The 12,334-nt window shown below is 38.9% G+C and overlaps 1 protein-coding gene across 1 annotated transcript in view; it reads right to left on the minus strand.

Annotated features, from left to right (window-relative positions):
* The window catches only part of MEI4 (meiotic double-stranded break formation protein 4), an 86,151-nt gene that overhangs the window by 55,918 nt on the left and 17,899 nt on the right, over positions 1-12,334 (minus strand). Inside the window, exon 3 of the mRNA XM_072139553.1 lies at positions 10,599-11,158. Within this exon, the coding sequence (XP_071995654.1) occupies positions 10,599-11,158 (560 nt within the window). The remainder of the gene's footprint in view (positions 1-10,598; positions 11,159-12,334) is intronic.

Consider the following 12,334-nt stretch of genomic DNA (forward strand, 5'->3'; position numbering starts at 1 on the left):
CTCAGATAAGATATATTACAAATAAGGGGCGTAACTACAGGAGTAACAGCCATAGCAGCCGATAAGGGGCCAGCAGTGTGATGGGGCCCCGACATCTGGGGTATTGGGTGTGTATATGTTGCATGTCTTTATACGGTATTGTATGTATGTGTGTATCTGCTGTATGTGTATATAGATGCTATATGTATATGCGGCATGGGTGTATATGATACTGTATGCATGTGTGTATATGCTGTATGTATGTATATGTGGTGTGTGCTGTATCTATGTTTATTCTGTATGTGTGTATAAGGTCTGTATATGCTGTATATCTATATGTATGTAAGTATATAAATGTGTGTGTATATATGAGTGTATAAATGTTTGTTATTGACACTCACATATATGAGTATACAAATATGTATATATGTATATTTTTTTAAGGGGGGAAGGAGGGCCCCATTCAGAAATCTGCTATGTGCCCCTTGCTTTACTAGTTACACCCCTGTTACAAATGTTCCCAAATTCATTTTTACTAATGATTAATAAATTAATAAATTTGTGGGAAGTTATTGACCATCTAAACCTGCAACTATGAGAAATAATTGTTGTGCTGATGGTGACGGTTGAAATGTCACCATTTTACTTAACCTCAGCACAAGCAACTAGCACTTTGGTCTTCTATTAAGTGCAAATATTTAATTCGCCTTTTAGCTATCACCGTCTGAATTGAATTAATTTAATGGATCACAGTTCAATCCCACCAATTTTATTTTATTAGTTTACTGCAAGCTCAATTAATATAAAACCAATTATGTGGTAATTGTACAGTATTATAGGCAGATGGCTGAACGGAGCTGATCTGAAGACTGCCTGGATTGTAGCAGAGCACTGCTTTGGTTTGGAGCTTTGCGAATGATGCATTTAATTACCCTTTAAATTGACAATATACTAGAAGACAAACAGAACAGTGATCTTTAATGGAACAGCTGGAAGGGTTATTAATTGTATGCTAATGACATAGACAGGGGCTTTAAAGGGAACCTGTCTGCACATTGTAACAAATACAGCTAATGACCCATAGAGCCCTATTACCTAACTAACCCTTCTTTTAACTAAGAATTATTTCCCTTACATCCCCATAAATCAACTTTATCTTATATTCCCTGGCGTCAGGGGGGGGGGGGGGGGGGGCTAGGTGCACAACTAGGAAAGGGAGGGCCCATAGCAGACTTTTGAATGGGGCCCCTCTTCCAGCTTAAAAATAGACATATTACACTGATATATACACACACATTTATATAACTGTATACATAACCATACAGTTCTCCACACACACATTTATACATTATTACTTACAAACACACACATATACACATCACATATACACACATACAGTATCATATACATATGTACAACATATATACACACACATACAGTATATACGCACACCATATACACATATATCATATACACATAACAGATGCATATACAGCATATATACATCACATGTATAACTTTTTTATTTTTCCATGTACAGAGCTGTGTGGCATGGTGACGTAAAGACGTCAATACAAAGTAACAAATTTCGGCACGCTGCCCTTGACGAAGGCAGCGTGTCGAAACGCGCATCGGGGTACTTGTTCATCCTGTTGGTCACGGGTATCCAGGTGCCTAGGTAATACAAATATTGGTTTGTTATACCTTGTCATTTAACTATCATGCCATTGTTTCTACCTTATCATGGCTTCCCTATAGTCCCAGTAGATAGATTATATGTTACTTTGTATTGACGTCTTTACGTCACCATGCCACCTCGATGTTTTATGTTACCTGTCCAGTATCAGCTACCACCTCCCTTGTACAAAACGTCTGTTTCATGTTTTTTTATTGTGCATTTTTGTATGATGTCATTATAATTGATTAAATAAAATTTTGTCATATGTTTTTCCAATAACATAAGTTTCTGTGTATATCTGGTATTCGCTTTTGAGTAGGTTTAGTCATTTTTAGGACTGTACGACCCTTTGATCACTTTTTAGGGAATTTTTTATATTTTTTAAAATGGCAAAAAAGTACCATTTTCGACTTTGGGCGCTATTTTCCGTTACAGGTTAAATGCAGTGAAAAACGGTTATTAAATTTTGATAGATCGGGCATTTTCGGATGCGGTGATACCTAATGTGTTTATGATTTTTACTGTTTATTTATTTTAATTTTTATGTTTTTTTATTATAAGCTTTTTGTAACTTTTATTATTTTAATTTTTACTATTTTTCAGACTCCCTAGGGTACTATAACCCTAGGTTGTCTGATCGATCCTACCATATACTGCTATACTACAGTGTGGCAGTATATGGGGATTTTCCAGCTCATTCATTACAATGTGCTGGTAGCGCACTGTAATGAAAGGTTTAACACAAAGCAGCCTCGGGTCTTTGGAAGATGACGTCACAGGGAGTGACAAACCTCGGCAAGATGGGATTGGCGGGAAAACACCCAATTTTCATTTTGTGCTTTCACTCCTCGTCTTTCAAAATCCATAACTTTTAATTTTTCAATTTACAGAGTCCCTGAGGGTGCGGTCATACGTTGTGTTTTACACATGCCTTTAAAAACACAATGCAACAGCTGAAGAGAGATTTGCTAATTAAACAGCTGTTAACATTTGCTTTTACAAAACGCAACCGTTAATGAATTGTTAACACATACGTCAACATCACTTTAATGCAGGTGTTTGATAACAAACGTGTTAACACAAGCGTTAACAGTTGTTTTGTAAATGCAAGTGTTAACAGGTATTTAACCCCTTAAGGACGCAGCCATTTTGTAGCTTAAGGCCCCATTTTTAGATTCTGACTTGCGTTGCTTTACATGGTTATAACTTTTGAACAATGTTACTTTTCGAAGCAATTCTGAGATGGTTTCTTCCCCACATGTTGTGCTTCATTTTAGTGGTAAATGTTGGCTGATAAGTTTTGCGTTTATTATTAATTTATAAAAAAAAGAAAAAAATGATGATTTAAAAAAAAAAAATTGCCATTTTTGAAATTCTAAATCATTGCGTTTTTAGGCAGATAGATTTACCTCCTAAATAAATTGCTGAATAACATTTCCCATATGTTTACTTCACATTTTTATAATTTTTTAAATGTCTGGATAATTTATTTTGACGTCACTCTTTATATGTTATGGGGCTTATAGGCTTTTTATTTTTTTTTACTTTTTCACTATTTCCACCATGGGACATGAACAAGCAATCATCTGATTGCTTGTACATGATAATACTCTGCAATACCGATGTATCGCAGGGAATTAGCAGTGTTAGCCTATGCACATGCATAGGCTGACACTGCCTTTAAGATGACGTCAGAGATGTCATCTTTCAGGCAGTTCTTACAGGCAGCTCTGGGGTCGTGATCGGACTCCATTGTTGCCATAGCAACGATTGGCGCCCCCGAAAACGGCGGGACCGCTGCATTTTAAGTATTAAACACCCGTGATCGCAGCCCACGGGGTGTCGATTATCAGTCACAGCCGGCACCCTGTGTTTCCCGATGCCCGTTCGGCTCAGATCTTGAGCTGAATCGGCATCAGCTCTGCGTCCGATATAAGTCCGGTAAGTCACTGTGCTCAGCTTCCAATATATTGGATGCAGAGCACTAAGGGGTTAATTAGGCCAATCTCTCTTCAGCTGTTGCAATTCGCTTTTGAACGCATACGTTAAACGCAACATGTGACCGCACCCTGAGCCCTCTCCACACATTTGGATTTTTTAAAATAGTTTATACTTTTTTCAATGTTTTAAGCAGTTTTTAGAAATTTAACCATCAGACTAATCATTATAGTTATCCAAGCTATACTGGAGAATAGAAAACGATGAGGATAGACCTATCGCCCATCATAAGAACATTATCTGGAGCAGGAGTCATACTGCTCAACTTCAATGGGCGCAAATTAATGTACATTAATGCCCGCAGAAACCAAATACTACATTTGTAATATCACTAATAGACCCCGGAGCAGACAATAGATACAGTGAACAAACGGACGATAATAATACTGGAGACAATCCTTAGAGCAGATGTATAATACTGGGGACCCCCAGAGCAGACCTATTATACTGGAGACCTCCCAGACCAAACATGTAGTAAGCAGGTGTATAATACTGGAGACCCCAGAGCAGTCCTATTATACTGGAGACTCGCCAGAGCAGACGTATAACAGTGGAGACCCCTAGAACAGACCTGTAATACATGATATAGAATTCTATAACCCCCTCTTGCTGCGGGTGCTGATCTGATACCGGGAGATACCGGGAGCAATGAGCCCGGCCTCCTGCACCAATGAGCTTTGTCATCAGCGATGGCAGCACTAATTGGTCTCTCGAGCAGCAACCCTGATCTAGATCAATTTACTGAGCAAATAGCATTACCATTTAACTGGTGTTTCTGCTGATATTGGTTTGAGGCAATTTGTTGGTCCCTTTTGAAACTGCAAATATGAGCCTGGCACATGTCAGACATTGGAAGAGCATCAGTTGGGTCACCCTGAGAGAAGTGGAATCTGCATTTATCAGACATGGCATATATTCTACCCTGTTGCACACAAGACTTTAAAGAAATTCAGGGGTATTCTGGGAATATGAACGTTTGATACAAAAAACCATGATGATATAAATAAATGAACATACGTCAATGTCATTAGTAAAAAAATGGATCTTAAATAGTTTTGATTTTATTATTCACAAAATGTTATGGGCTTTCTAAAGTATGCGAAGTTATCACCAAGATGGCCGCCACTGGAAACTACAAGTCCCATGATCCTTTAGTTTTCAGTAACTCCTTCTACCTCTTATAACTCTGCTCCCACTGATGATATAACAGACTTTATTGCTCTGTTAACATAGTAATGATCTGTGTAACTGCCCCCACTGCACATTACCTTACTGAGATGACATCTCACCACAACACTGGCCATACTGGATGCACTGCAACCAACCGACTACAGCCAAACATAGTGGTGATCACATGACCTGCCCAGGCAGGTGCAGGACATGTGATGTGGACATGTGACCAGCAGCCATCTTCTGTCCTGTGTCTCCTCCTCAGGGACAACATAACAGGACTGATTAAAGGGCCAGTAGCATTTTACTTCCCCATTACGGTGTACGTCAGCAGCATTTTCTGCTAAGGGGAGCAAAATTTTAAATAACAACTAATGACATATTAGCTTATATTTTAACTACCCATTTGTATATGAATTATGCTGAATCCTGGAATACCCCTTTAAGAAAAGGGATTGACAATCTATGGACTGACATCTAGTTAATAACACGCTAACAGGTTTTCCTAAGTCATTTAAATGAATTAAATCGTTTTTGAAAATGTCTATGCTAGACGGATAATAATTATTATTAATTATAGCTACAAACATTAATTTTAGGATGACAGTATAACAATTTATGTCATGCAAACTAAAGAATGAATAAAATGCACTAAAAACACAAAATCAGTTCTTTATCAGATTAAAAAGAAACCTAATTACTATGTTGTCTTTGCTTCTAAGTGAGGATTGTTATACCCCAAACTTTAGGCATCAGAAATTCCAAGTTACATGTTCACTGGCCCGACAGGAATGGCTAAACTCCTGGGCCCCTTACAAGCCTGGGATGATGTATTTCACATTGACATTTTGGAAACAAGAAATCAAAGTTGCTTTTAAAAAAGTTCTGAAAATGTATTAAGCCTTGTCCCCATGGATGGTTGTCTATGTAGCTAGGATTCAGTTTGAGTGATAGCAAACACACCTTGATGCATGGTTGCTTAGTAGAGAAATACACAATGAAGAAAAGAGGTTCTGGGAAATGTGGTTATCATTGAGTTGCACTTAATCATCCCGAGATTGTTCTATATTGCACACAAAAGATTAGCAAAAACACGCGGCGATGACGCTATGTACGCCTCTTATCACAAAGTCACTTGTGTGTTTCCCGGCATTACAAGCAAAATGACACAATTATCTGAAACTGTATACACAGTGACATGATAAAGCTTCATGGGGAACAATAACAAACAACAGGGACTGAGCAAATCACAGAACCCAATAAAAAGTGCATCCCTAATGGCATAACAATTCCTTACAGTTCCTGTGTTATTCTCTTTAGGATAGGAATATGAAAATAAGATCAGAAGACTGGCTGCCTTTAAAGGGAATGTGGGAATGTGAGAGATTGCATTTGTCCTAAGTGTGACTTACAATACAATGGGGCACATTTACTTGCCCAGTCCTGTCACGATCCCAGATCCGGATGGCCTGACGAAGATGATGCGCCCGAGATCCTGCATCTGTTCCCTCCCCCCTCAGGTCCGCCGGAGTTGACCTTCTTCTTCCTGGTGTATGTGAGTGCATGTCTTGCGACACAATGTGCAATGTTAAATCCTGCGCGTTGTCCAAATCCGTCAGATCACCCGATAGCCCGCCTCCCAATTTGTGTCGCGTGAAAGCCACGGCCGATGTGCCAAAATCCTATCGCGTGCGCCAAAAACCCGTTAAATACGGCGCAACACGGAAATCGTCGCGGACCCTTACTAAATGAGCCCCATTGACTTAAAAGGAAAGAAAATTTACCACCAGGATTGTAAACCAAGCACACTTACATGCTGGTGTGTGCCCTCTTTGGCAGGATCTGCTCTTCTTTTAGCTTCTTATGCCCTTGTTCTTGCAAAAAAGAGGCTTTAAAAATTATGCAAATGAGCTTTAACAGCTCTATAGCTGTTAATCAAGCCTGGAGCTCCTCAGGCTCATTTGGCATCTAATAACCACAGCAGGGAAAAGGGGGGAAAAATTTGGGGGAAAGGAAAAGGGATAGAAGGATAAAGGTGTGAGTGTAATTTTAAAATTTCACTTTTATTAATTTATTTAAAATACTTGAGTACATACTCATACTGGTCTAATAACTTCTAATATAACAGTGTTATAAACTACCTTGTTTATATCCACGTCACAAGGGTGATATGTGTACACCCCGGGTCTTGAAAACGGGTATGGGTGCCCTTATAATTTATTTTACCCTCCCGAGTTTTAATCTTTATCCCGTTTGTCCCTTGTGTGGGGATCAGGGAATAGGGACAGGAGTTTAGAATTAAACAGCTCCAGTGTTAGCTCGCAGTCTGATATGCTGCGGTGATAACATCTGTTAGGGTTTTCAGAAGAGCGATCGTGATATTATAAGAATGTGTCGCTCCCTGAATAGCGTCTCCCCGGCGAAACACGTGTCGGGACGCTATTAATTTATCCACGATCACAGTTTAGGGACAGATTCTATTAGGGACAGTAGCAAATCAAAAATAGTAGAAATTGGTTACCAGTGTACCAAAGAGCTGTCAGCCTCAACGGCGTGAGCACACGCCAGCTGAGACGACTGGTCAACGCTGTAGCAGTAAAGGAGACGCGGCACATATACAACATAGCCGCGATCCGATCACTATCTACTGCTGGCGCGACACAGCACCGCTAGTCAGGGAGCGACACATTCTTATAATATCACGATCGCTCTTCTGAAAACCCTAACAGATGTTATCACCGCAGCATATCAGACTGCGAGCTAACACTGGAGCTGTCTAATTCTAAACTCCTGTCCCTATTCCCTGATCCCCACACAAGGGACAAACGGGATAAAGATTAAAACTCGGGAGGGTAAAATAAATTATAAGGGCACCCATACCCGTTTTCAAGACCCGGGGTGTACACATATCACCCTTGTGACGTGGATATAAACAAGGTAGTTTATAACACTGTTATATTAGAAGTTATTAGACCAGTATGAGTATGTACTCAAGTATTTTAAATAAATTAATAAAAGTGAAATTTTAAAATTACACTCACACCTTTATCCTTCTATCCCTTTTCCTTTCCCCCAAATTTTTCCCCCCTTTTCCCTGCTGTGGTTATCAAATCTATAGGTGGTGCACACCGTGAGTGTCCATAAATTGGAACACTACTAATAGTATCGATCATTTGGCATCTAGCCTAACTCTCCCACAGTCAGCTCTAATCTATATAGGTCTGTATGGACGATTCATAGACTTTTATTGGTCCGTGGACTTTTTCAGGCAGCATAAAAAAAAATTAATGCAAGTCCTGAAGGAAACACATAAAAGAAAATCCTGCTGTGGCAATGTTAATGCAATATTCTGGCAAGATAATAAAGATAAATAATGTATAAATCATAACAAATTTGTTATTTCTAGGAAAGAAAATACCAGTATGATGTCATCCCACTTGAATATTACTGAATATTAAAGGCAAAAGCTGTAACATGACGTCAGCACACTGGAATATAACGGAAGAAAAGAAAATAATGCATTCGCTATAAGACAGGCATCTTACTGGAATTCTGCCAAGGAATAAAGACAAGAACTACTATGATACAGTCATAAAATAATGGCTTTGAATGTAAAATTGATTCTACCAGCAAATGTAGCAAATTGGATTCTTTCTTCTTGAACATTTTGAAACATCACACCTTTTCCCGGGTCATAAAAATAAACAGGCAGGCACTGTGACTGTGGTAATCTTCTTATATTTGTCACCCATGGCCTCCTTCCTTCTAAAATTAACTTTCTATTTCATTATTCTAATGAGTCTGAAGGGCTCTAAGAAGCGTTACTAGAGCCCCACTGTGCTGTAGCTTCACAGGCTCTAACACTGAGCACAGCAGGTCTCCCCTAACCCTGCACTTTCTGCTACTGCAGGCAGAGGGAGAAGGGAGAGAGCAGGGGGTTGGGCTAGACATGTTCTGCCATTGTAACAGCCTGTGAATCTGTTGCAATGAGGGGGCTCTAGTAACGCCCCCAGAGCCCTTCAGACTCATTAGCATAATTTAAAAAGTGGATTTGAGAAGGAAGGAAGCCAACAAATATAAGATGATCACCTCACCACAGTCATGATGCCAGGATCTATTAGTAAGTGTCCCTGGTTTATCATGCTGGATTTTGATGATATATTTCCTTTAAGAAAAAGACTAGATTTGTAGTAATACTCTCAATGCTACCATAATAAGGGACGTAAAATTTCACGATGACTTAATACAAGGTATCCTAGCACAGATCAGATACAATGCCAGTAGTGCTGTCATGCTCATTCATGAAGCACCAGGATAACACATTTGTGACTGTCAGGAAATTATTTTCATGGAGACATAAATAATCATTTCTTTAAAGATAATCTGCCATTTTTCTTTGCCTTTAGAGCAGCTCCAGTGACAAGTCTACAAATCAGAGGAAAGAACATACACCGTCCAGTAGTAGAATAATATATACTTTTTAAAAATGTATGTCGGCTCAGGCTGCAGAGTTATATTTCAATACGGTGGAAAGCATTGATTTTATGCTACACTGGAGTTTTTTCTAAAAGGCAGAAATATGAAATATAAAGGATTACGTCTGTTTTATTACATTGTTCACCCCCTAAGGATCTCAGTGCAATGTATCCCGCATATTCAGGCTAGCTTTTACAGAAATAATCGCTTATAAGAAAGTGATTAGAAGAGATTGGGACAGTATTTCTAAGTACAGCTTTATCAAACTTCAAAGAAAATCATTATTTATAGCACTTTCCCAGTCACATAAGTATAATTAATTACATTAGCATTAAATGTTCTTTAACATAGATTAGGACTACTTTATGAGAAAACTTTCTTCTAACCCCTTTTTTACATGACTGTAATATCATTGCAGCTTTTGTTTTCCAGCAATCAGACCTTCTAAAATAATAAAACCCTCCATCTCCGTGACTTCAAAGTAGATTTCCTAAACGATGCCACCACACTGGACCATGAAAGAAACATGATCGGGATGGTATTACACTACATGACAAAATCCTAGTAGTGGTAGTCAATTTTTGCTGACAGGTTCCTTGTTTTTATAATAAACATAAATGATGCTACTCACTTTTATACATTGCTCCCTGCCAGCCATGAGTCACAGGAGCATCCGAGACCCGTTGTTATCATCATCATTATCTCCTCTCATTTTCCATCCCTCCTCACTCCCATATGCAGTTGTTAGCTGACCCTGTGCTCCTAGCAAATCTCTGTCAGCACACGTCTGTTGGAAGGAGGGAGGGAGGAGAGGGTGAGAGCTAAAAGAGGGGAGAGGAGATAATTATTATGATCACACAGGGACTCTGGTGACTAAATGCAGTTTTCTGGCTTTAACCAGCCAAACATTAATATACTTTGAAAACTGCTTTGAAGTGGTAATGTTTCCCTTTAAATGTCAGGTTCCCTTTAAATGTCATAGTGGCTCTCCATGGCACCTTAGTGGTTAAACGGACAGGATTAGAGTAAACTATGACCCCAGGAGTTTCAGCAGAATCTCAGCTGTGCATTACAGCCATAGTTCTGTGGTTCTACCAGGCTCCCTCCATTACAGTACATTGCCGGTGCCATAGGAACCCTTCCAGTGTCCTACCAATGCATAGCCTGTGCTCGACAGGTTTCAATTGCTTTGTTTTAAAGTTCTAGGCATGTTCTTTATGTACCCAGAAAACTCTCTGATCAATATTTTCGCATAAATTATACACGATACAGTATATATAATAACAGAATCACTTACCCGGTCAATGCTGTCATTTGATAAAATGCTCTGGATTAGACGCCTTTCAAAATCCTCTAAACTGTTCATGCACACTTGGAAAATATTTTTGGGCAGGTGTGAATTAGTAAGGAGGTTTGTTATAGTTTTAAAGGCTTCTGTTTGAACTCTTAAAACAGATGGTTTAGGATTTTTATAAAAGCTAAGTAAACCATTCAATAATCCAGAAACTGAATCCGTTACCACAGTGCAGTCATTTCCAAACTTTGTAAAATCTGTTACATGGCTTTGTGCTGTTGTCAGTTTTCCAAGACCAAGAAGATGATTAAGAAACTGTATCTGGTTAGACAGCTGTTCCTCCCCAAATGAAAAGCTCTTTATAATTGGAAGATGATTTAAAGGAGATGCAGAAAATGACAGATTTCTGCACGTTTGGTCACAGTTGTTAGAACTCTGAGATGCTGTCAATGCGTCCACCCCATCTTCATTAGAAATATCACATCCTGAATCATCTTGTAATAGGTTCACTGGTTCCAGATCCCCTGTACGTTCCTGCAGATCTGGTGTCAAACTAATGTTTGCTGAAAGTTGTAAAGAAAAATATAAACATATTAATGACATTTTAAGGAAAAATAATCTCAAAAAACATTTAAGCACTACAGTATTTCAAACTGACAATCATTGTATGACACCCAAGTCACATTTATAACCTTTATCATCACACATGAAGAATACTGAGCAGTTGCTGTTTTTTTATCTTAAAGAAAAAGCAAGGCTGTGATTTGATTTGCAATGGCTGTAAGGCGACCATAAAGATTAGATACATTTTGCAAAGATAATTTTCCACCAGTCTGTTTGACTGTCTCTGTAGATTGTATGGCCCAGTGTGGTGGCATCATCCAGATCCTTTATACAACCAGTTTACATCTCACTTTGAAGTCAAGGAGGAGGAGAGTTTAACAGTGAAGTAAAGCTCTCTCTTTATTAGATTGAATGTCCTGCAACCAGAGACATCACTAACCAGATCTCCTGAAGCCCAAGGCCTGATGTAAATCACAGCGGAGGAGACGATCAGAGACTACAGTTTTAAACTCTCCTCCTCCTTGACTTTATACTACCAATTCACATCTCACTTCAAAGATGATTTTCTGGATGATTCCACCACACTGGGTGTGGTGTACTGGGAGTACTACAAGGTATTAAGCTGTTTGACAACATACTGGTAGTGGTTTACTAGGACAATTGCTGATTACTGGTTCCCTTAAAATAAAAATGTGTTTTCCCTAAAACACACATATACAGGTAGTCCCCGGGTTACATACAAGATAGGTTCCATAGGTTTGTTCTTAAGTTGAATTTGTATGCAAGTCGAAACTGTATATTTTATCATTGTAGATCCAGCCAAATTTTTTTTTTCCCCAGTGGCAATTGGAGTTTCAAAGTTTTTGGCTGTATTTGGACCAATGATTATCAATAAAGCTTCATTACAGACACTTAACAGCTGATTGTTGCAGTCTGGGACTAAAGTAAAGCATTCAGAGAGCTTCACCAGAGGTCATAGGGGTCGTCTGTAAGTCAGGTGTCCTTAAGTAGGGGTACTGCCTGTAAATAAAGTCATAAACTCAGTGGGTGAAGTATCAATGCAGTTACACAAGTCTTCACATGTCCCACAATTGTTGTATCTACTGATTTGCGCCAAATCTGCAACTTTTTTCTAGCTTGCTCCACATTTCATTTCAGACACCTTCAGAAAGTGT

The sequence above is a fragment of the Engystomops pustulosus genome, chromosome 3 (genome assembly GCF_040894005.1).
Source record: "Engystomops pustulosus chromosome 3, aEngPut4.maternal, whole genome shotgun sequence".
NCBI lineage: Eukaryota > Metazoa > Chordata > Amphibia > Anura > Leptodactylidae > Engystomops > Engystomops pustulosus.